This window comes from Vigna umbellata, chromosome 9, assembly GCF_029865625.1.
Source record: "Vigna umbellata cultivar VRB3 chromosome 9, Vumbellata_1.0, whole genome shotgun sequence".
Lineage (NCBI taxonomy): Eukaryota > Viridiplantae > Streptophyta > Magnoliopsida > Fabales > Fabaceae > Vigna > Vigna umbellata.
Window position 1 is genome coordinate 17781659 of NC_142173.1, and position 24415 is coordinate 17806073.

At 37.3% G+C, this 24415-nt stretch overlaps 2 protein-coding genes across 4 annotated transcripts in view; both read right to left on the reverse strand.

Moving 5' to 3' along the window:
• Nucleotides 1-1823: 1823 nt before the first annotated feature.
• Nucleotides 1824-17660, reverse strand: LOC148192775 (uncharacterized). Its single transcript, XM_088098480.1, has 2 exons — nt 17521-17660; nt 1824-2778 (listed from the first exon to the last, which is right to left on the reverse strand). The coding sequence occupies exon 2, from the start codon at nt 2724-2726 to the stop codon at nt 2061-2063; it is 666 nt and encodes a 221-aa protein (XP_087954606.1). The 5' UTR covers nt 2727-2778; nt 17521-17660; the 3' UTR covers nt 1824-2060.
• Nucleotides 7920-24415, reverse strand: part of LOC124825330 (transcriptional adapter ADA2-like) — a 38525-nt gene continuing 22029 nt past the window's right edge. For 2 of the 3 annotated variants that reach the window (XM_088098478.1, XM_088098477.1), the window contains exons 12-13: nt 17521-17826; nt 7920-8440 (exon numbers count right to left, since the gene is read on the reverse strand). In XM_088098478.1, coding sequence (XP_087954604.1) covers nt 8249-8440; nt 17521-17826 — 498 coding nt within the window. In that variant the 3' untranslated portion in view covers nt 7920-8248. The remainder of the gene's footprint in view (nt 8441-17520; nt 17827-24415) is intronic. The other variant, XM_088098479.1, reaches the window with a different exon arrangement.

Below are 24415 nucleotides of genomic sequence, written 5' to 3' on the forward strand. Positions count from 1 at the left end.
TTCGTCCGAGCAGCGTTCGGTTTTGTAATTGAACGCTCGTCTTTCATGGTTTCGTGAGCGAACGTATCTGGCGTTCGTTCAAATTATTAATTTACGTTCGGTCTTTGACTGGCAGTGTTGCTTTCTGAATTCAATCATATTTGGTTGTTTATCTAAATATTTCTTACTGGCTTTATTCTTTGGATTCTGCCTGGAGTCTTTATACTTAAAATTTTTCTAAGTATTATCCATAATTTCTAAGATCAAGCTATTCAAAGTATTAAGTGTCATCAAGTATCAAGTGGATAAATGGCTCGTTTCTCTTGTTCAGAAACGTGGATGTATGAGTACTGCAACATGTTCTTTCTTATATAATGAATGATGGATGTTCCTTAAAAGTAAGAGAGTGAATACAGAATGAAGATTTGATTAAGAGAAATTGTGAAAATGTGCGAATGATGATTTGAATGGATTTATGGGATTGGATTGTGAAAGAGCGTTCCAAGGAGGAACGTCTCTATGATGTGAATATGAGAAGTAGTGTAGTATGACCATGGATAAGCTACTGATGGCTGTTCATCCTGATATTCCGTGATTGCTTATCCTCATGTAGAGGAGAGTAGTTCATGCGTGGGAATGGCAGGAGGCCCTAGTCCTTATAGTACTTGGGCTGATAAGGGTTAACCTCGGGTGGCAGCTGTTGAGGGTATCCCAGTTACTACATCACCCGGGTGCAAGAACGCCTGTAGATACATGGATCATACAGTCCGGACAGTCTTTAATTATGAGAATTTGGATGAGTCACTGTATGCGTGGATATGTGTTTAATATTGTATGAATTGTATGACTGATTTTATATGTTAAATTATGTTGATTGTGTTGAATTAAATTACCTAAGCTTACCCTTGCAATTCCTTGTGTTGTCTACTGTTTTCTGTATGTCCGTCTTGTCAATGCAATGATCATCCGTTGTGGATGTGAGCAGATGGTGAGGCACCCCTTGAATCTATGCTGGAAGAAGAAAATTTGGAGGATGCCAACCTCGTAGAAGTTGAAGTTAAAGCTGAGCAGTAGAGGCTTATTCCGTAGCAGTTTTAGGATTTAGTTCTGTACTGTATTTTGACAGTTCTGTATATAGTTTTGCAGAATTGTAAATACTGAACTGTTTTATATTTTGATGAGTTTCTGAACACTGTAAAGTGCTGCAAGTTCAGTTTTAAATGTTGAGCATCTGCTGTAATGTACTGTACAGTACTGTTTATTTTTATACGTGCTGTTTTCTTTTGGAGCAGCTGTTATTTATTTTAAGACTGCACTGTATTTTCTGTAAATGTGATTAGTTCTGATTAATGGTAATTACTATTTATTGGGATGTTACAATGGACATGTTTATTCATTTATTAGTCCATATTTTACAAGATAAAAGAGATCACTGTTATTAACTGTATATTTCACATAATAAGTCTAATAACGTTTATTATGAATTAATCATATTATTAATTGGACTTAAGTATGATTTTATCAGTCTGTTATATTACAAAGAAAAATATATAACACCATTGATTTATTGTAATTGTAACCCACTAAAATTTATACAAAAGTTCTAACTCCACCAACTACGAACTCTTAAATTATTAATGACTTTGAAAAACAGTTTTTTAGTCAATAACTCCCATTTAACTCTACCTGTTACTCTGCATCATATGCAGCTTCAAAACAAAACATATATTCATAAAATATAATATAGGTTAATTTTAAGAAAAAAAAAATCATCTAAAATGGGATTTAATCTTTTAATGAAAGAAGATAAGAGTGGAAATTGCAAGGATCAAACTTTGTCCAACTTTATCAAACTTTAATTCATATTGATTTTTGTAATGAGCATTAAGTCAAAAAGAAGGGTCATAATAAAATCACTTTAATGAGTATCCAAAGCTTGAAAAGCACAGCAGAAGCTTTTTAACACTTAAGACATTAAGATCACAACCTAATTACATCCCAAACAATCCAACCAGATATAAGAAGAATTAGGTAACAGATATGTATATATGATATGATCATGAATTAACATTTGAGTTTCATCATGCTTGTATTTCAAACCTTGAGCACTTGATAGAACCCATGGCTATGTCAATCTCTATTAGGTTTTCCTCCTCATTGAACTCTGCCAACAATTCCATGAGGGTCTCGTGAGCTGATAACTCCCTCTTCTTCTGTTGCAAACTGCAGCAGTTGATGTTGTTGTTGTTGTTGCCGTTGCTAAAGTCTTCTCTCTGATTATGTCCCACAAAGTGTCCACTTGGAAGTGCAATCTCTATGAGACTGTCTTCATCAGAAATCGTCCCATCTGAGAACTCGGGCGTCTGATCTGCATCACACTCCTCAGAAGTGGACAAAAACAAAACTTCTGAAGGAGCACCATCATCATCATCATCATCATCATGTCTCACAGTTTCATGCTTGTGCATTAGGGTTGGGACATGTGGTCTCTTCTCTTGAGAAGTACAACTACTGAGACTCCCTTGTGCCACAGCCTTGTGCTTCCACATGAAGACAAGAGTGGAGAAAAGCAGTGTAAGAGAGGTGAAGAGGAGGGAGAAGAATACGACACCAACCAGTCTGTAACTGGAAAAAAGCAGCAAAAGAGCAAGTGGAGCCATCCTCCATGAGCGTGTGAACTTGCTGAATATGCAAAAACATGAAAGCAAATGCATTTCGTATGCTACTTTGCTTTTCCACCACCCCATCAACTTCAAAAAGCCTATACTTGCTATGAGTATGACCCCCACAAAAGTGCTACTATCAGAGCAGAAAAGCAGATAAATGAATCAATGAATGAATAAATAAATAAATAAATAATTAGTCAAATAATACACAGACAAAGGAGAAAAAAAGCTGGCGGTTAGTTCAGTGATTGAGATGCCTCTTTCTTGAGATTAAGACTGAGAAGTAACAGAAAGAGAAATTCACTGACCCATTAACCAAGGGTTAAAGGTTTTGAAGAGGAAGTTTGAGTTGTTGACATCCTAAGCAAAATTAAAAAAAAAAAAAAAAACAAACAATAAAACCAGATTTCAAAAACAGAAGGAAAAGATGAAACTAAAGAATTGTTTTTGTTATCTTTCACAAGGCCTAGTACTGGCAAGTGGCATACCTTAAGATAGATTTACAGTTCCCGAGTGCTGCACAGAATTAAAAAAACCAAAAACAGTTGAGTGGCTTACCCTGTCACTGATTCTCTTCAAAAATTGATCCAATTAGCTTAGAATTTTATTATTTAATCACTGTTTAAAGGCTAGAAATAAGAGAAGCCATGTGCAGATATCTGAGCTCACCACATGGCATTTCCTCTCCAAATCCGATGCCATATTTTTTTATGTAAAGTAAAAGGATGTTCCCTCTATTAAAAACAAAATTACCCTAAGGGACTAGGCTTCTTAATCTATCAATTTTTGCCCTTACCAAAAAAATTAACTATAAATAATACTGTAATTGTATTTGTCTATCTGCTAAACGTCAATTCAATTTTATTTATTTGTAAAAGTGAGAATACAAACCAATTGGATTGGGTGAATTGTATCATTCATCTATTTGGGTGTTTCATGCAAAATAGCATTGGTCATAGATTATGTATTAAAAAAATTAATCAAATACTCTGTTAATGTATCAAAACTTTATTAAACCTGAAATATCAAAAGTCTTCTTCATTAAGATCCATCACAACATGTCTTATAATAAACAATAAATTGTTACACTTTTTAATTTTCTTTTTTATTTTTCGAGCTTTACTTTGAATCTCTATTTTTCTTCTTAATCTTGACTTAAAGGGTCCAGCATGAATAAAATTTGGCTATTCTTGAAATTGAAATGTCAACAAGTTTTAAAAGCCTACTACACATTTTGGAAGTTTTTTTTCTTAAAAGGATAAACTATAGTGATAAAGTTAATTTCTAATAAGACTCCACAAAGGAACTGTGGAACGACTTTAGCTACTTTTTTGCAGAAATAAAAATTGCTGAATTTAAAATGTTGCAATCCTTTTACATATTTTATAACTTTTTTTTTTGTTTGCTTTTAAATTGGTATTAATCAAAGTTGTTTATCAGGATATTATAACGAGACTTGATGTCACTCACCGACACAAACTAAGATACTCCATCAAGGTTGGGGGATATATTTACTAAATAGTTTATTTTTTCAAAACATAATTATCAAAGTATAATTTTTAATTATGGATTTAAAAAATAATATTTTATCAGGACAGTACTTCAATGACTTAAAAAAGATATTTATTTGTAATGCTAATGTAAAATATTAAAATATTTTAGTCCCTCCATAAAAAGAAATCCCAAAAGATCATTAATATTGTGAGAGATACACCTCAATTAATTAATTAAGATAGTTCTTTTTTTCTATTACATAAAGTCATCGTATAAGATGCTCATATTGTTTAATATCTTTGTCTTTTTTTTATTGTAACTATTATAATGTGCTTCCTCGTTTGAATTGAATAAAAAAAGCTCTCAAAATCACACATTTATAACTTGATTTGAAAATATATATATATATATATATATATATATATATATATATATATATATATATACAAAATTTTAGATATAAAAATATATGAAATAAATATGTAGAATTCTATAAGTCCTATGTAATTTCAGGAACTTTTGTAGTATGAAAAAATTGGAAGAATAACGTGGATGTGAAAATTGAGGAATTCTCACGCAATTTCCTCTAAATATTATATTGTAAGAAAACAATGAAATCATCACTTCTAATTCGATAGTGAGGTTTCAACACATTTATGAATGTAGCTAGACTTTATTTTTACATCCAAGAAATACATATTAAATAGTAATCACTTTTAAAGACAAAAAATAAATATTCACATTAATAACCAATTTATAAACTAAAAAGTTATTAATAAGTAAATTAGTTTTATGAATAAAAAATTATAATTAGTATATGAATAAGAGTCTAAATTGGTCTCTGACCTAAACTATTAATATTTTAACTATCAAAAGAATTAGTGTTTAAATTAGCTTCTAATTAATAACTAATTTAAACATTAATTAGTGACTAATTTAGGTACAGATAGGTTCAAAGGGAAGGTTTACAATAGAAGGAAAACTATATGATGTAGTTTATTGTATGACAAACCGTTTTAACTGTCTCTAAGGTACTTTTCTATGGTTAGTTGTATCTGAGTTTTTTAAAGTCAGAATGGGCAGTTTAGCAGTTTTTTATCTTTGTTTTTGGAAGTTCTGTAAATCTAGTAAGGTGGAGAGTCTGATTCTCTTGAATAACCAGAAGTTGTATGTATGTTTCTGTTCCTCCATTTGGAGGAAACCTAGTGTATTGTTGGAATAAAGATATACAATTCTCAAGGTTGTTTCACATAGGTCTGCAATACCTTATGGTCAACACAAGAATGGAGGCAAGATGGGATAGGTTGGAGAAGATCGTCCACGAACAAGAACAGGAAAATAATCACCACTTCCAGTGATTAAAAGAGATGATTCAAGGACTAATAGGGGTGGTTGAACGCTTGGCATCCTCTAATAAGCATCAAGAGGCCCAAGATTATGTTGCCATGGATGGCCATGAGGATAGTGGGGTTAATGAAGGAGGAAATTCTTTTGGGATTTCTGCCATAGGGAGGAAGTTCGACATTCCTATGTTTGCAGGGGACGAGGCTTATGGGTGGACCAATAGATTAGAGCGGTATTTTCGTTTGAAAGGGGTTAGTGAGAAAGAGCGAATGCAAGCTGTTATGGTGGCATTGGAGGGGAAAGCTTTGAATTGGTTTCAATAGTGGGAAACCTGACATCCGCATCCGACATGGGAAGCCTTCAAAGATGTAATGGTTAGGAGATTTCAACCAACAATGTTGCAGAACAAGTTTTGATTGGTTTGCGTCAAATAGGACCAATAGGGAAATATATTGAGCAATTTGAACAATATGTTGGGTTTATGAAAGGGATTCAACAAGATTACTTGGTGGGAATTTTCTTGAATGGATTAAGGGATGAGATAAAGGCAAAGGTTAAATTATATGATCCCCATACTCTTGCGGAGTTGATGATGAAGGCGTAGATGGTTGAGTACAAGCTCTTGGTTACTACCAAAGGAGGATATTTATCAGGCAATCGTTCCATTCCTTCTTCTGCCTATTGCCTTCCACTAGGACTTAATATAAGGATGTGGGAGGTTCTGGAACTTATTCTAAGGCCGAGGGCAGTTCAGGGATTTTTCCTAATTTTGTGCCTAGTGTTGGAGAAAGTAGTGCTTTTGTTTCTCCTATCACTAATAATGCTTAAGTTTATCAGTGGAGAGGGCCCCATATAAGAAGTTTTCTCAGGAAGAGCTTCAAGAAAAGTTGCGTAAACATTTATGTTTCATGTCTCTTTACTTAAGCGGGCAGTACAGCCTCCAACCTTAGTCCAACCACTTCCATCTATTTTGACTGAAGATCTTATGTTAGAAGTCCATCCAGAATCAATATTAAATGTTCGTACTTCTTCTGGCGCTTTGGTAGTTTTGATTCAATAGCAAAATCTTCCATCCATTGAAAATAGTTGGGAGGATGCTATTGTTCTTACTAAAAAGTTCTCTGCTTTTCACCTTGAGGACAAAGTGAAACTTCATAAAGGGTATAATTGATAGGTTAAAAGGGAAGGTTTGTAGTAGGAGGAAAATTGTATGATGTAGTTTATTGTATGACAAACAATTTTAAAGATAGTTACTTGTCTGGAGTTAGTTGTATCTGACTTCTATAAAGTCAGAATGGATAGTTTAGCTGTTTTTATCTTTGATTTTGGAAATTCTGTAAATTAGGAAAGTGAAAAATATGGTTCTCTCAAATAACCAAAAGTTGTATGTATGTTTCAGTTTCTTCATTTGAAGAAAACCTAGTGTGTTATTGAAATAAAAATATACAGTTCTCAAAGTTGTTTCACATAAGTTTGCAATACCTGTCAGTTATCAATAATTTTTAGTTTATAAATTAGTCACTGTAGTGACTAATTATTTGGTCTCTAAAATTTGGTTGATATTTAAAAAATTTCTTGTAGTGTATATTTGTTTTTTAAAAAAATAGTCTATTTAAATTAATATTATTAAATCATACATTTTTTAAGAAGAGTAATTACATTATACCCGTAAGAGAGGCACCTAGCGGACCCAAGGGACAAGTAGCAGTACAAAATTAGAAAGGACAGATGGCACAAATTGATGAGAGTATTTATGAGGAATGAGTGTTCTATGTACCTTTTTCTCTTAATCTTCTTCTTTGTTCTCTACTGTCATTTCCGTTCAAGTTTGAAATAATACGAGGTTTTCTTTATAGCATTTCCAAAGTTTTGTTTGGTTGAGAGGAAGATTGCTGGTTAAGTGACACTGCAAAATTTTTATGCTGTCCAAATGGTTGACAAACTAGAATAGGCTCTAAGACAATCCTGAACTCTCTTAGAATAAAATATCATAATATAATCAATTAAGAATAACTTTGTAAAAAAAATCTATCTTGAAATACATAATTCTCATGTAAAATGTCATTTATTAATCGATCAGCTCATTTATGTAATCAACTAAAACATAATCAAATTAATTATATTAATTGATTAGATTACTTTCATAACTATTAATGACATTAGTAAGCTGATCTCTCTTTAAAAACAAGTTCTCTTCATATTCCAATACACGAATTTGATACCTAAAGTGAAGATACTATGAGAAAGAAGCATTCTTGAGTTATTGAAGAAAGCACCGAAATTCATGAAGATGCTATCAAGATTTGATCCTAGATATTCTTGCATGGATATAAGACTGATTTTTAACATCTACCGTCCAAGTGTATTCATTTTATTTACTTTCTATATTTTTCTACTTTTTGAATTGTATTCACCGTACCAGTAATAATCTTGATGTAATTGTGTGAAACATTGCACTTAGAGTGAGGTCCTTGATAAGTGTATCAAGTTCTTGACATATTAGAGTCTAGAATTATTAAGCTGTACTTATAATTCTATAAACTCTTTGATTACAGTGGAAATCTTCATCAGGGTAAATAACAGGAAAATTAATCGCTAATGAACAGAGGACTTAACGTTGGATGTGCTATCCACTAAAAGAATACATTCATTTATTTTCCGCACATTTCATGGGTCATTGTCTAGTTATTTCTTAACGAGTCTAGGAGAAAGGGAAGAAAAATGTACAAAAATAGCCAGCTTCATATTCATTGCATTACTTCTGATTATGTTTGCAGAACTCCTTTTTTCACAAGCATATCATAGACTTTATCAACCTTGCTTTGCTCTACCTTAAAGAGTTTATGTGCGTCAGATTTCTTGGTCACACTTCCCTTCGAAATTTCTAAGGACATGGTCTGCTGCATGTTCAGATAGTGTGACGGAAGTATTCTGATCTCATTACAAAGCTTTATTTCCTGCACGTTAGTCATTTTCAGAAAACCAATAAGATGGAACACTCCTTTCCGACCTAGTATTTGAAGTTTTATTTGAAGATGTTGAACCAATAAAATGTCTAGTTATTTCCGACCAATAAGATGTGCTAACCAATAGTATGTGTCCACCATGACAATGTGTTACGGTATAAGGTAAGGGGTAATAAGGTTTGGAAAATATATGAGAAGGAGAAAGAAGGTAGGAGGGAAGTGAGGCCGAACGGAATTGACCGTAAAGGCCGAACGGTAGCCGAACGATGCAAGGCGTGGAGAGGTCTAGCCTAACAGTAGGAGGCAGGGGGAAGCAAGTCGAACGGAGGAAGGCGAGGAGCGACCAGGCCGAACGATGGAAGGCGAGGAGCGACCAGGCCGAACAGTGGAAGGCAGGGAGCGAGCAGGCCGAACGGTGGAAATGGAGAGCGACCAGGCCGAACGTGGGAAGCAGCGAAGGACCTGAGCCGAACGGTTGAAGAGCTACTATCCTAACTGTCACAACTGTTAGGATGGGCGGGAACTAATTACAGTAAAGGGAGCTATATTTGAGGAGAATATTCAGTATAAGATAATTAGAGTAAATAAATATATATTCCAAGAAAATATACAATATAAGATATTTACAATTAATGATATATGCTAGGGAAATATACGGGGAATATTTACATTAAATATACGGATATTTATATTTAATATAGATATATTCTAGGGAGATATTTAGTATGAGATGAGCGGGAAACAATTAGTATAAATAAAGCTAGAGTCTAGGGTTAAGGGTAGCTTTTGATTATTGAGTTGTTGACAAGCGGCTATCGTCTTGTGAGGGAGGTTATGCTCCCAAAGTAATTGAAGGAGGTTATGCTCCCAATTATTGTTTACTTTTGTTTATTCAACTATTACCATCAATTAAAGAGATTCATTCATTCATTATCATTCATTCTTTAGCTTCATTGCCTATTGTATTCGTGGATCGTTACATATCAACCTTAGGTACGTAACAATTGGTCCAACTTGCCGGATTGATAGAGCGGAGCGAGAGGCCTGCCGGATCCTAATAAAGAGGAGTGAAAGACATCATGGAGGGAAGAATGAATGCAATTGAAGGGAAATTGGAGAGCATGGGGCAGAGACTGGAGAACATGGAGATGTCCATAAGGAGGTTGAAGGCGGAGTTGGGTGGAATACGCCATGAAGTGCAACCCAACTGGAAGAAAAGGGTAGAGTTACCCATTTTTTACGGGGTTGATCCGTTGAATTGGATCAATAGAGCTGATAATTTTTTTGAACTACAAGGGTGTGCCTAGCCTACATCAGTATGGAGGAAAAGGCCGGATACTGGTTCAAATTTTGGAAGGGGAAAGCCAAGGATCGTTCTTGGGAAGGTTTAAAGGAAGCGATGGTGATCCGATTAGTAGAAAGAAACACGGGGTCAGTCTTCGAAAGATTGGCGGCCAGTAAACAGTCAGGGAACGTGGAAGAATACGTCCAAGCTCCAAACGGGAAGGGACTGCTGGAACCGAACGGTAGCAGACTGCTGGATCCGAACGTGAGAGAAGGGGCGGAACCTAAGGAGAAAGGACTTACATGAACCGAACGGGAGAGGACGGTCGGAACCGGACGTGGGAAAACTGCCAGAACCGAACTAACTAGTACTGGGAGAAAGAATGACGACTTTGGAAGGAAGGACAGATGGAAGAATCAATGCACTAGAGAGAACAATGGATTCTGTGAGGAGGTGGGCCAACGAAAACAACAAGGGGTTTGCAGTCTTTGATACACCGGCAGAAGGGAGAGAGCAACGTGAAGTACTGAAAGACATCGAAGACCAATTTCTCAGGGCTTATGATTATGGAAAAGTGGTGACCAGAATGCTGGATGGAGAATGGAAGACATTGGAGGAGGTTTTACCACCACCCAAACCTCCAGACCTCAATTGGAGGGCAACAGCCAGTGAGTACCCTTCATATGATAACATGATGATGAAGAGAAGTCAAGAGATCAAGTTTCACAGTTCCAACCTTCAGGACAAGGTTGTTTTGCAGCGGGGTGTAATGTTACGGTATAAGGTAGGGGGTAATAATAAGGTTTGGAAAGTATATGAGAAGGAGAAGGAAGGTAGGAGGGAAGTGAGGCCGAACGGTATTAACCGTAAAAGGCCGAACGGTAGTCGAACGGTTGAAGGCATGGAGAGGTCTAGCCGAACGGTGGAAGGTGGTGAAGAGTTGGAGCCGAACGGTAGGAGGCAGGGGGAAGCAAGCCGAACGGAGGAAGGCGAGGAGCGACCAAGCCGAACGGAGGAAAGCGAGGAGCGACCAAGCTGAACGGTGGAAGGCGAGGAGCGTCCAGGCCAAACGGTGGAAGGCAGGGAGCAAGCAAGCCGAGCGGTGGACAAGGGAGAGCGACCAGGCCGAACGGTGGGAAGCAGCGAAGGACCTAAGTCGAACGGTTGAAGAGCTACCATCCTAACTGTCACAACTGTTAGGATGGGCGGGAACTAATTACAGTAAAGGAAGCTATATTTGAGGAGAATATTCAGTATAAGATAATTAGAGTAAATAAATATATATTCCAGAGAAATATACAATATAAGATATTTATAATTAATGATATATGCTAGGGAAATATACGGGGGAATATTTACATTAAATATAAGGATATTTATATTAAATATAGATATATTCTAGGGAGATATTTAGTATGAGATGAGCGGGAAACAATTAGTATAAATAAAGCTAGAGTCTAGGGTTAAGGGTATCCTTTTGATTATTGAGTTGTTGACAAGCGGCAACATCTTGTGAGGGAGGTTACGCACCCAAAGTAATTGAAGTAGGTTATGCTTCCAATTATTGTTTACTTTTGTTTATTCAGCTATTACCATCTCTGGAAATTAGTTAAATGGAAATTGATATGTTTATTACAAAGAGATCATACAAGATATATACGGGAGACCTAAGCTATTTTAGGAAATATAATAACTATATTCTATTCTAGAATCCCTTGATTTATGGGATTGTCCCTATTTATTCAAATCTGTACTGATTACAATAAAATATATACTTGTTATGAAATACACAAATTTCCTAATTTATTCTTTCCTAAAATACTATTTGATTTCCCACACTCCCCCTCAAGCTGGTGAATAGATGTTTTCCATTCCCAGCTTGGATACAATCTTCTCAAAATTGTGGCAGCCCAGCCCCTTGGTAAGAATGTCTGCAATTTGATCTTGAGAGGACACATATGGAGTGCATATCAAGCCACTATCAAGCTTTTCTTTGATGAAGTGTCTGTCCACTTCAATATGCTTTGTTCTATCATGCTGCACTGGATTGTGGGCTATGCTGATTGCTGACTTATTATCACAATAGAGCTTCATAGGTTCTTCCCATTTTATCCTCAAGTCTTCTAAGATGATTTTAAGCCATAGCAACTCACATATACCTTGTGCCATGGCTCGGAATTCCGCTTCAGCACTGGACCGAGCCACTACACCCTGCTTTTTACTTCTCCAAGTCACAAGATTTCCTCCAAGAAAGGTGCAATAACCTGTAGTTGACCTCCTATCCACAATTGACCCTGCATAATCAGCATCAGTATAGGCTTCAAGCTTCACATTAACCATTCCTTTTGAATAGAATCCCTCTTCCTGGAGTTCCTTTAAGGTACTGTAAAATTCTGTGGGCAGCTTGTAAATGGGTCTCCTTTGGGCTATGCATAAATTGGCTAATTAAACTCACTGCATAGGCAATATCTGGCCTGGTATGAGACAAATATATAAGTCTGCCCACTAATCGCTGGTACATCTCTTTTTCAACAGCAACGTCTTCTTCTGCATTTCCAAGCTTTATGTTTGGTTCTAATGGGGTACTAGCAGGTTTGCACGCTGCCTTGCCAGTTTCCTTGAGCAAATCAGTGATATACTTCTGCTGGGATATAAATATCCCATTCTTGGAGTGGGCAACTTCAATTCCCAAAAAATATTTTAGTTTTCCCAAGGTCTTGATCTCAAATTCCTTGCCCAAGCATTGGCTCAACAATCGCTGCTCTTCTTTATCATCTCCAGTTAATATTATGTCATCCACATACACCAATAATATTGTTACTCCCCCTGACTTGGAATGTTTAAAGAACAAAGTATGGTCCCCTTGACTTTGTTTGTAACCTAGACCTGTCATAACTTTAGTAAACCTGCCAAACCATGCACGGGGGGACTGTTTTAGCCCATATAATGCCTTTTTCAGCTTGCAAACAGTGTTGGTTACAACGTCTCTACCGTATCCCGGAGGTATCTCCATATAAATTTCTTCTTCAAGGTCTCCATGTAGGAAAGCATTCTTAACATCAAATTGTTCCAAGTTCCAGCCATAATTGGCAGCAAGAGACAATATCACCCTAACTGTGTTCATTTTGGCAACCGGAGCAAAGGTCTCCAAATAATCAACTCCATAGGTTTGGGTGAACCCTTTGGCAACTAGTCTTGCCTTATATCTCTCAATTGATCCATCAGCCTTGTATTTCACTGTATAAACCCACTTACATCCAACTGGCCTCTTTCCTATTGGTAAGGTGACTAACTCCCAGGTGTTGTTCTTCTCTAACGCCTCCATCTCTACATCCATGGCTTGCCTCCATTTTCTGTCAGACAATGCCTCAGATAGGGTATTAGGTAGGAGTGTAGTGTTTAGGTTTACTAGGAAGGCTTTATGGGTAGGAGAGAAATTTTCAAAGGACAGGTAATTTGAGAGAGGGTAGATTGGCTGTTTGGTGCATTTTCTTGGCCCTTTTCTAATGGCAATTGGGAGGTCAAGATCATTTTGGGTTTCAATTTCAAGATCATTTTGGGTTTCAATTTCAGCCTGCACAGCTGGAGAAAAAATTGTTACCTCTTTTTGTGGATTTGAGTTGGATTCTTGAACATTGCTTGATCCTGGAATGGCCTTAGTCTTTCTTGAGTATACCAGCTTCTTACCAAATTTTCCAGCTTCAACATCTCCTTGATCAGCTTCACAATTAATTTCACTTGGTACAGCTTCAATTTGATCTAGTTTAGGTTCAAATATCAGGTCTGGAAGAATGGGAAAACCAGAATTACTACTTTCCTTATCTTCCCTGAAACTCTCCCCCGGAAGATAAGGTTGATGGAAATAGCCCTCTTGTTCATTGAAGGTAACATCCCTAGACACAAAGAATTTTTTGGATGGGGGGTGGTAGCATTTATACCCTTTCTGAGTGAGTGAGTAACCAACAAAGACACACTTTAAGGCTCTAGGATCAAGTTTCCCCCTGTCTGTATTATGAATATGGACATATGAGATGCACCCAAAAACTCTTGGTTTAAGATTATTTGTAGTGGATAGGTTTGGATAGAAAGACGACAAAGCTTCCATAGGGCTTTTTGATCCTAAGACTCTAGAGGGTAGTCTATTGATAAGGTGTGTTGCTGTAAGAACAGCTTCCCCCCAGAGATTTTTTGGAACACTATGTTGGAACAACAATGCCCGAGTCTGATTTAATAGATGCCCATTTTTTCTTTCTGCGACCCCATTCTGCTGTGGTGTTTTGACACAAGAGGACTCATGAATTATACCTTCTTTTTGACAAAAAGAATTAAGGACATGATTGAAGTAATCTTTGGCATTATCTGACCTAAGCCTCTTAATATTAACACCAAACTGACCTTTTATCAGGGAGTGGAAGTTTAGGAAGACAGAACTGACTTCTGATTTTTGTTTAAGTAGGAAAACCCAAGTGACCCTTGTACAATCATCTATAAAGGTGACAAACCATCGAGCACCAGACACATTTGAAACATTAGAAGGTCCCCATACATCAGTATGAACAAGATAAAAGGGGAAATTGCTAATTTTATTACTTATTGGAAAAGATACACGCTTGTGCTTAGCAAGTTCACACACCTCACAATGAAGACTCTCAACATCTAACTTTGTAAACAGAGAGGGAAACATAATTTTGATCACTCCAAAGGAGGGATGTCCCAACCGACAATGATAAAGCATGATTTTTTCTCTGTTGGTCATCAAAGATTCAGATATAAAGGAATGAGAGATTCTGTTTTTGTTGGACAGATTTGGATCTTCAAGATAATAAAGGCCATTCCATTCTCTAGCATGTCCAATCATCCTCCCCGAATCCTTGTCCTGAAATACACAATGATCGTTGTAAAAAACAACCTTACATGACAAATCCTTTATAAGTTTTCGTATAGAGACTAGGTTGGTGGACAGCTTTGGGACATGGAGAACATCTTTTAAGGTTATTAAAGAATTGATTTGGATATTTCCTTGACCAGCTGCAGTTATAAGGGTTCCATCTGCTGTGGCAATTTTCTTGTTGCTGGGACATGGGGAATATGTGGAGAAGTATTTGGCTAATGGTGTCATGTGGTCTGTGGCTCCAGAGTCCAATATCCAGTAATTGTTAAAGGGTGTATCTGAGACATTTAATCCAAAAGAAAGTGGAAACTTACCTGAATATGCCAAAGAACACACACCTGTAGGTTTTTCCAGCTTACTAAGAAAGGTTCTCACCCTTTCTATCTCCTCTTGATTAAGATGGGCAGCAGCTTCTGGATTATTTCCTTCATTTGTTCCAGCAGCAACATAAACTTGTCCTCCTTTCCTTGAGGGGCCTCCTCTGTGTCCCCCTTCTCGATCTCGATTTAAAGGCTTCCCATGCAACTTCCAGCACTTCTCTCGGGTATGACGAGGCTTATTGCAGTAGGTACACCAGAGACCATCACCTTTTTTCTCCACATTTGCTGATCCTCCTTTCTTCTGTTCGGCTACCATGGCCAACGTCTGTTCTCCTTTATGGTCAGCCACCATTGCTGAGTTCTCTACTACTGCTGGACTCTCCAACATGAGACCCCTTCTGCTTTCTTCACTTCTCACAATAGCCACCACTTCATTGAAGCATGGTACCTTTTGCTTCCCCAATATTTGAATCCTAACTTGATCAAATTCAGGATTCAAACCAACAAGGAAATCATAAACTCTGTCTTGTTCGATATATTCCTTGAGAAGTGCTGAATCTTCAGTACATTTGGCTTTTATGACTCTATAATGGTCTAGCTCCATCCATAATGATTTCAACTGATTGGCATATTCTGTAACAGTCTTGTTCCCTTGTTTTGCTGCCAAAGTTTCACCTTTACGTCATATACTTGAGCAGCATCTTTGGCTTTAGAGTAGGTTTGCTCTACAGCATCCCAAATCTCTTTTGCCGAATTAAGGAACATGCATGTGTCGCTGATTTCTGGAATCATTGAATTCCACAGCCACGCCATGATCATTGAATCTTCCTCATCCCATGTAGTAAACTTGGGATCCTCCTGTTTGGGTCCAGACTCCATCAGGTGACTCAACTTCCCCTTTCCCTTCAGCACTGTACGAACAAGTTGGGCCCACTTCAAATAATTTCTTCCATTGAGTCGATATGCAGAATGGATATTCTGCAGTTCTCCAGGAAGCTGGGAATGGGAATTCCCTGTTTCTGGGGTTGGGTTCACAACTTCCGCTTCCCTTGACATCATAGCAAGAAGATGGCTGAGCGGAAAAAAGGAAAGGCTGTGCAATTAAGGCACAGAGAAGACAGCAGCAACAGAAGATTGAGCGATAGAGAAGGTTGCAATAGCAAGGGAAAAAAAATGTAATGAATATAGGAAAAGATGCAGCAGCAATGCAGGCTGCCGTCTTAGGGTTATGAGAGATGCAGCAGCAATGCAGGCTGCCGTCTTAGGGTTAAGAAAAATGCAGCAGCAATGCAGGCTGCCGTCTTAGGGTTTACAATGCGCAGACAGAGCTTCCTAGATCGGAAGCTCTGATACCATCTGGAAATTAGGTTAAATGGAAATTGATATGTTTATTACAAAGAGATCATACAAGATATATACGGGAGACCTAAGCTATTTTAGGAAATATAATAACTATATTCTATTCTAGAATCCCTTGATTTATGGGATTGTCCCTATTTATTCAAATCTGTACTGATTACAATAAAATATATACTTGTTATGAAATACACAAATTTCCTAATTTATTCTTTCCTAAAATACTATTTGATTTCCCACACCATCAATTAAAGAGATTCATTCGTTCATTATCATTCATTCTTTAGCTTTATTGCCTATTGTGTTCGTGGATCTTTTCGAATACACACTTTGTCGCTTGTTGACATGTGCATTGATGCAAGTGGAATGAGTTCAACAAAAACACCAACCACGAAACAAATGAAAAAACATGGAAAAGCACCTTCCTCCAGAGGCGGCCCTCCTCGGATTTGATCTCTCAAAACCCGAGAGACCTTGGGGAGAAAGCACCAAACACAAGCACGGTAGTCCAATCCAACTGAAGGTGACCAGTTCTAAGGACTTGACGATGAATTAGACAACAGAAAAGCTACTGGACTAGCAACAGGCAACAAAGTTCTTCCAATAGACATTGCTATGCTAGGGGTAACCTAGCCGGTGCATAAAGGTATCCAAGCGATCCTTCATGTGAGCCTTGAGAAATGAAATGTTATGGAGCGAAGTGCAAGACGTAGAGGGAGGAAGGTGTAGCGGATCGAGAGGGAGAGTTGCAGCACAAGGGTAAATGGGAAAGGAAATTAGAATTAGAGTTTCTACTCAAGGGTAAGACAGACATGTTTTTTGAATTAGGAGTGCAAGAGAAAAACGTGGTACAGGAAGTACCAGTCGAACCCTCCAAAAAGTTTTATGCTAACTTACAATTTTGATACCCTTTTAATTATTTATCAGAAGTTTATACTACTGATATTTTTCTCCATAATTTCCATCTAACATATTTTAAAAATTTTGTAATTTTAGTCAAATTCCCGGAAGATCAGATTAAAATTGCAAATTTTCTAAAATATGAAAACTAAAATGATGAAAAAATATAGAGACCAAAATAACATCAAGAATTAAAAGGGATCAAAGTTACAGTTCAGTTAAAATTGTAAAAATAAAAGCCCAAGGGATGCTAAAGGAAACGGAAAAGTAACTTAAGTAGAGAAATGAAATGCTATCATACAAGTTGAGAATTTCTCACCGATTCAGATAGAAATTCAGCCCCTGCAAATCCACTAATATCCCACTCTTCTAGGGACTTTGTGATGGCTTGTATGGCGGTAGATGAATCCTTGGAATCAGCAAATAGTGCTGCAGTCCCCTTTTGAAGACCCCGTGGGCTACTGTCAAGTTCTCCTTTGAGACTATTTGGCCTCTCTAATGTCTTAGCACTGGTTCCAATCTGACCACTTTCTTTACAGGAACTTGATTCAGCTTCCTTTGTCCTCTTTTGCTCGATAAAGCGATAAGCATCACCAGCAGTTACACAGCCCGCAATTCGAGCTTCCTACATGATATTTCAAATGGAAATAACATTATAGTACAACACTTTTAGTCTTACACGTAAAAGACTTTGCTAAAATTAGTATAATTTGGTCAAGGCTAAAGATCTGGAAACAACTCGCATTATAAGTCACGAGAACTAAACCACTTAATCTTTCGAACTCCACAAACACAGCTCCCTAAATTAATCAAAACTTGTATACTAGTTCAGAATAACCCCATCGTGTTTGTGACACTTACACACAAACATATACATGTGTGTGTTCCTCTGTTGCAACTGACAGATTTTATTATCTCACTCTTCACCATATGTCTAAACAAGGGTATCCAAAGCCTAAATTAGATATGTTCCTTTCCGGTGGACACACTCTTCACACTACTTCTTGACCAACTCCTCAAGAAAATTCTTCAACCAAATCATTTCCTTACATGCTTCCAAAATAGCCATGTAATGTACTCTTGTGTGGTTGAAAGTGCAACGCTTTTCTAAAGTTGAGACATCCACCTAATGGTTGTGCCACCTACTGTGACAACAAATCCCATAGTACTCTTCCTTGTGTATGAACAACCTCCCAAATCTGCATTAGAATATCCTTCCAAAATAACATCATTCTTACTAAAACATAATGTAGTTTTAGAACTACCTTTCAAGTAGTGTAGCAACCACTTGACAGGTTCCCAATGCTTCCTTCCTGGATTAGACATGAATTTGATAACAACTGCCACTACATAAGCAATGTCTGGTCTAGTGCCTATCATTGCATACATTAAGCTACCAACTGCAGATGCGTAAGAAATCTTAGCCATTTTTACCTTGTCTGAATCTGTTTTAGGTAACTCCTCTTTGGTGAAATTCAAGTGAACTCCCAAAGGTGTTGTTAGGTTCCTGATTTGGGAACCTAATAAGGAACTCTTCTCACACAAGCAATAGGGAAAAACAGAAGAGAAAAGAATAGTATCGTATCTTATTCACAAAGAATTGTATATGCATCAGTGATACAAGAGACTTAACCCTCTTCCACAGGACTTAACCTGTTAACCAACTAACTGTCAAAACAATAATCTCCACCTCCCAACTACCCAACTCCTATTTATACTAATACCTCCTCAGCTCCCTTAACTGACTAACCCCTCTAACTCGCCTTCCTATTTCTCCTTTCATATACAATCCACCCCTGTTTACCCTTAGGTCTATACTTACGATCTTGCATACTAAATTTTTCTAGCACTTTCCCTTTATACTTCTCTTGAGATAATATTAGAGAACCATCAAATCTATTCTTGCTGATGTTCATGCCCGAAATTTGCTTTGCAATACCGAAATCCTTCATCTCAAACTCTTCAGACAACTGTGCCTTCAATATATTAATTTCAACCATGTTAGAGCCTGCAACTAACATATCATCAATATAGTGTAATAATATAATATAGGATGGACCAAAATCTTTTATATAAAAACATTGATCCATGACACACTTCTTCTATCCTTTCATATTCATAAAATGGTCAAACTTCAAGCACCACTGTCTTGGTGCTTGCTTCAACCCATACAAATTCCTCGTCAACTTGCAAACCAAGTTGTCTTTCCCTGCCACTTGGAAACCCTCTGATTGTACCATGTACATGTTCTCATCAAGGTCACGATGTATGAACGTTGTCTTAACATCTAACTGTTCTAGATGAAGAACCTTTTTAGCCAACACAAGTCTAATAGTAGTCATTTTAACTACAGGAGAGAAAATCTCATTATATTGCTGAAATCCTTTCACCACTAACCTTGCCTTGTATCTCTTGCTGCCATCATGTTCTTCCTTGACTCTAAACCCCTACTTGCTCTACAACGCCCTCCTTCCTTCTAGTAGGTCAATCAAACACCAGGTTTTATTCTTCTCAAGTGAGTTCATCTCCTCTTGCATAACTAACTCCCATTGAGATGCATCTCCATCTGCAATGCCTCATCATAACACAAAGGCTCTCCATCATCGGTCAACAAGTAATTTGCTAAAGGAGAGAATTTGTCAGGAGGCCTAATAACTCTGTTGGATCTCCTCACTTCAACTACTAGGGTGACAGGAGTGGTCTCTTCAACTATCCTGTCTCTTGGATTTCCACTTTTTCCTACAAGATCGTCTTCTATAATGTCCTCTAACACCGCCTTTACCTTCCGTTGGCATATTTTCAGTTTCAAAATTTGTCTCAAGTTTGTCCTTATACATTGCATTTTTCATTAAATGTAACATCTCTGCTTGTAATGACCTTTCGGTTTTTATCATCCCAAAAGTGAATATCCAATATCATCTTCTCCATAGCCAATGGAAATGCACTTTCTTGTTTTTGGATCAAGTTTGTCCCTGTCAGCTTATCTAACACAAGCATAAGAAACACAAGCAAATACTTTCAAGTGAGAAAGACTTACACCCCTGCCTTGCCATTCCTCCTCAGGAATCTTGAATCCTATGGGACTGAGGGTCCTATATTAATGAGGTATGTTGTTGTGCTCACTGTTTCTACCCAGAATGTCTTTGGTAACCCTGCATGAATTCTAATACTCTTTGCCCTCTCATTCAAGGTCCTATTCATTCTTTCAACAACACCATTCTGCTAATTTGCCTCGAATAATTTTAAGCATTCTAATCCATTCTCAGCATAGTAATCAACAAATTTAGAACTACTATATTCACCACCATTATCAAACTTAAAAATTTAATTTTTAACCCTGTTTCATTCTCAACAGTAGCTTTCCACTTCTTAAAGGTATTAAATATTTTTTACTTTTGGTTCAGAAAATAAATTGTTGTAATTAGAGAAGATATCTTTAGAATCTTCCTAATTAGAGAAAATAGATATATAATCTTCTATTTTATTTTGTTTATCCAGTTTTCCTATTTCTCTTTTTAGGAGAATTAGATTGTTACAAATAGAGGATATGAGAATGTATTTTTTATGATTATGAATAATAAAATCAGTCCTATTTTCAACTTGGTGTCAAAGCTCCAGATCTTGGGGCTCCGTTCCGCTGCTCAGTCGCGTCGCTGCCGCTATCGCCGTCTCCAGTTGGGGTCGTTGATAGGGCAGAAAGGTGCGCCCAACACCGGGGAACGCACCGCTGAAGTCGCTCCGTGATAGAAGCCGCCACCGTCGCGGGCACGCGTAGCCCACGAACCCACCTCCGGCGAGACCCACTCGCCGCCGTCGCCACAGACAGAGTCGCCAGAGCCTCCTGAGTCAGTTCCTAGGGTCGGTGACGACCAGTTTGGCCTATATTTGAGTAGATCTGAGCTTTTAAGTTCTGTTCCTTTTTTCTCGATGTGACCCACACGCCGTCGTCGTCTCGGAAAAGGTCACCGGAAACTCCTGGTTGCGTTCTACGGGATGTCTGAAGTAAAATTTATTCCTTTGTGCCTTCAATAAAAAAGGATCTCGAGCACTTGAAAGCAATGGTTGAATCAATGAGTAAGCCCTTTGGATCATGTACTCTGTCCATAAAAGGTAAGATTTGTCTCAATACTGTTGGTCATATGTCTGAAGGTATTTGGATCCTTGATTCGGGTGCAACTGATCATATGACACCTTTTAGTGTGTCCTTCGACTCATGTAAAAGAAATAAAGAACAACTTATTACAGTTGTGAATGGTCAGGGTATACCTATATGCTGGGAATATAATCTTGGACTCATCTATTGTATTCAAGGATGTTTTACATGTTGTCAATTAGCTAATAGTCTTATCTCTGTGCAAAAACTCACAAAGGATTTAAATTGTTCAATAACATTTTTTCCAACTTATTGTGTTTTTCATAACCTTGCCACGGGGAAGACAATTTTAATTGCTAAGGAGCAGAGTGGGTTGTATTTTTTAGAGTTTGATGACCAAAGCAACACGAAAATCATGAGTCAACAAGCAACATCTGAGACGTGGGCAAAATCCCAAATATGGTTACATCATCAAAGGCTTGGGCATCCTTCATTTAGTCTTATCAAGTCCTTATTTCCCCACTTGTTTACCATAGAGTCTATTCATTCTTTTATTTGTGATATTTGTCAATTTTCAAAACACCATCATGCATCTTATCCTATTAGTCATAAAAAGAGTATTTGTCCATTTGATTTAATTCACTCTGATGTTTGGGGTCTTGTCATAGATTCTATTTCTGGAGTCAAATGGTTTGTTACCTTAATTGACGATGGTACCCGTATCACGTGGACATACCTTATGAAACATAAATCTGAAGTTTTTCAAACTTTTGTTAAATTTTTCCATCTTGTCCAAAATCAATTTGGAAAAAATATCAAAAGAATTAGGTCTGATAATGATACAGAATATGTGAATCATGAATTTCTCAATTTTTTGTCTCATAATAGTATTGTTCATCAACTAACTTGTGTTAACACCCCTCAACAAAATGGGGTTGCAGAAAGAAAGAATCGTCATCTTCTTGAAGTAACTAGAGCTCTTCTTTTACCAATGTTTGTTCCAAAAAATTATTGGGAAGAAGTTGTGTTAACTGCCACATATCTCATCCACAGGTTACCCACTGATATCTTAAATGGTATTAGTCCTATAGAGTCTCTATTGTCTTTTGTTCCTTCTTCTTCCCTACTAACAAGTCTACCTAGTCGAGTCTTTGGATGTTTTGTTTTTGTTCACTCTCATCACCCTAACCGTGGTAAATTAGATCCCAGAGCTTTTAAATGTGTCTTTATTGGGTATCCTTCTAATTAAAAAGGATACAAATGTTATCATCCTCAGAGTCGTCGCGTCTTTATCACCATGGATGTCACCTTTCATGAAACACAATCCTTTTATGTCAGTCCACCACTTCAGGGGGAGAAAGCATTTGAAGTGGATGAACTCTCCTTCTTGTCATTAACCATATTAGTCTTTGCAAGATGCCCAAGACCTAAGCAATGAAGCTACCATAGTCCACATTGAGGAAGAAGAGGAAGAAGAAAAAAAATTTGGCAAAAAATATGAAAGAAAACAACCCACTTCGACTCTTGAGCAAGAAGAATTGTCTAATCCGGAGGTGAGGATCCCTGAAGATATCAATGAGGAGGAAGTAAGTATTACAGAGGATTTACCCATTGCATTGAGAAAGGAAAGAAGATCATGTGCTAAGTATCCTATTTCTCAGTATGTTTGCCCTAACAATCTCTATGATAAGCACAAAAGTTTTATTGTTGCCATTGATGCCACAGAAATTCCTACCTCAATCCAGAAGCCCACTTTCTAATATGGTATCAGAACCATGGTTAAAGCCTATCCTAGCGATATTTCTTGTTTCTTGGGCATTTCTATGACCACTATCGGACCACCTATTTCTACTATCACGCTCGAGATGTCTACACCTCGGCTTCAAGGGAGTGTGTTGGAAGTCCAACATTGACTAGAGATAAGGTTAAATTATAATATATAATCAGTTGCATCCGAATCAAGGATCCAAATACATTCAGACATATGACCAACAGTATTGAGACAAATCTTTCCTTTTATGGACAGAGTACATGATCCAAAGGGCTTACCATGTTTGTCTTTGCAGGATGCCCAAGACCTGAGCAATGAAGCTACCATAGTCCACAGTGAGGAAGAAGAGGAAAAAGACAATTTTTTTGGCAAAAAATATGAAAGAAGAAAACAACCCACTTCGACTCTAGAACAAGAAGAATTGTCTAATCCGGAGGTGAGGATCCTTGTGAAGATATCAATGAGGAGGAGGTAAGTATTACTGAGGATTTACCCATTGCATTGAGAAAGGAAAGAAGATCATGTGCTAATGTTTGCACTAACAATCTCTCTGATAAGCACAAAAGTTTTATTGCTGCCATTGATGCCACAAAAATTCCTACCTCAATCCAGGAGGCCATGAAACTTGAACATTGGAATCGAGCCATGAAAGAAGAGATGAATGCACTAGAAAGAAATTTAACTTGGGAGATTGTTGATAAGCCAAGAGACAAGAAGGCAGTAGGGTGTAGATAAATATTCAACTGAAACATGGGCAAATGAGACAATAGAAAGATATAAAGCTAGATTGGTGGCAAAAGGATATACCCAAAAATATGGGATTGAATATGAGGAGACATTTGCCCCAGTGGCAAAGATGAGTACAGTTCGAGTTATTCTCGCTTTGGCTGCTCATTTTGGATGGGACTTACACTAGTTGGATGTGAAGAATGTCTTTCTTCATGGAAATCTAGAAGAGGAAGTATACATGGAGATTCCCCTAGGCTTTGAAGTGAAAAATTAAAGAAACAAGGTATGCCTCCTGAAGAAAGCATTGTATGGGCTTAAGTAATCCCCTAGAGCATGGTTTTGAAGATTTACAAAAGTCATGGTTTCCTTGCGATACAGACAAAGCCAAGGAGATCACACTCTATTCATAAAGCACTCTTCTACAGGTAAACTCACTCTATTGCTTGTCTATGTGAATGATATGATTATTGCAGGAGATGATGAACCAGAAAAATTGGCATTAAAAGATAAATTGGCAGCTCAATTTGAGATGAAAGACCTAGGAAAACTCAAATATTTTCTTGGAATAGAGGTTGCCTATTCCAAGAACGGAATTTTCATCTCCCAAAGGAAATATGTACT

Excerpts from the sequence above, each read along its gene's own strand:
- LOC148192775 (XM_088098480.1), bottom strand. The coding sequence starts at position 2,726 with ATGGGGTGGTGGAAAAGCAAAGTAGCATACGAAATGCATTTGCTTTCA.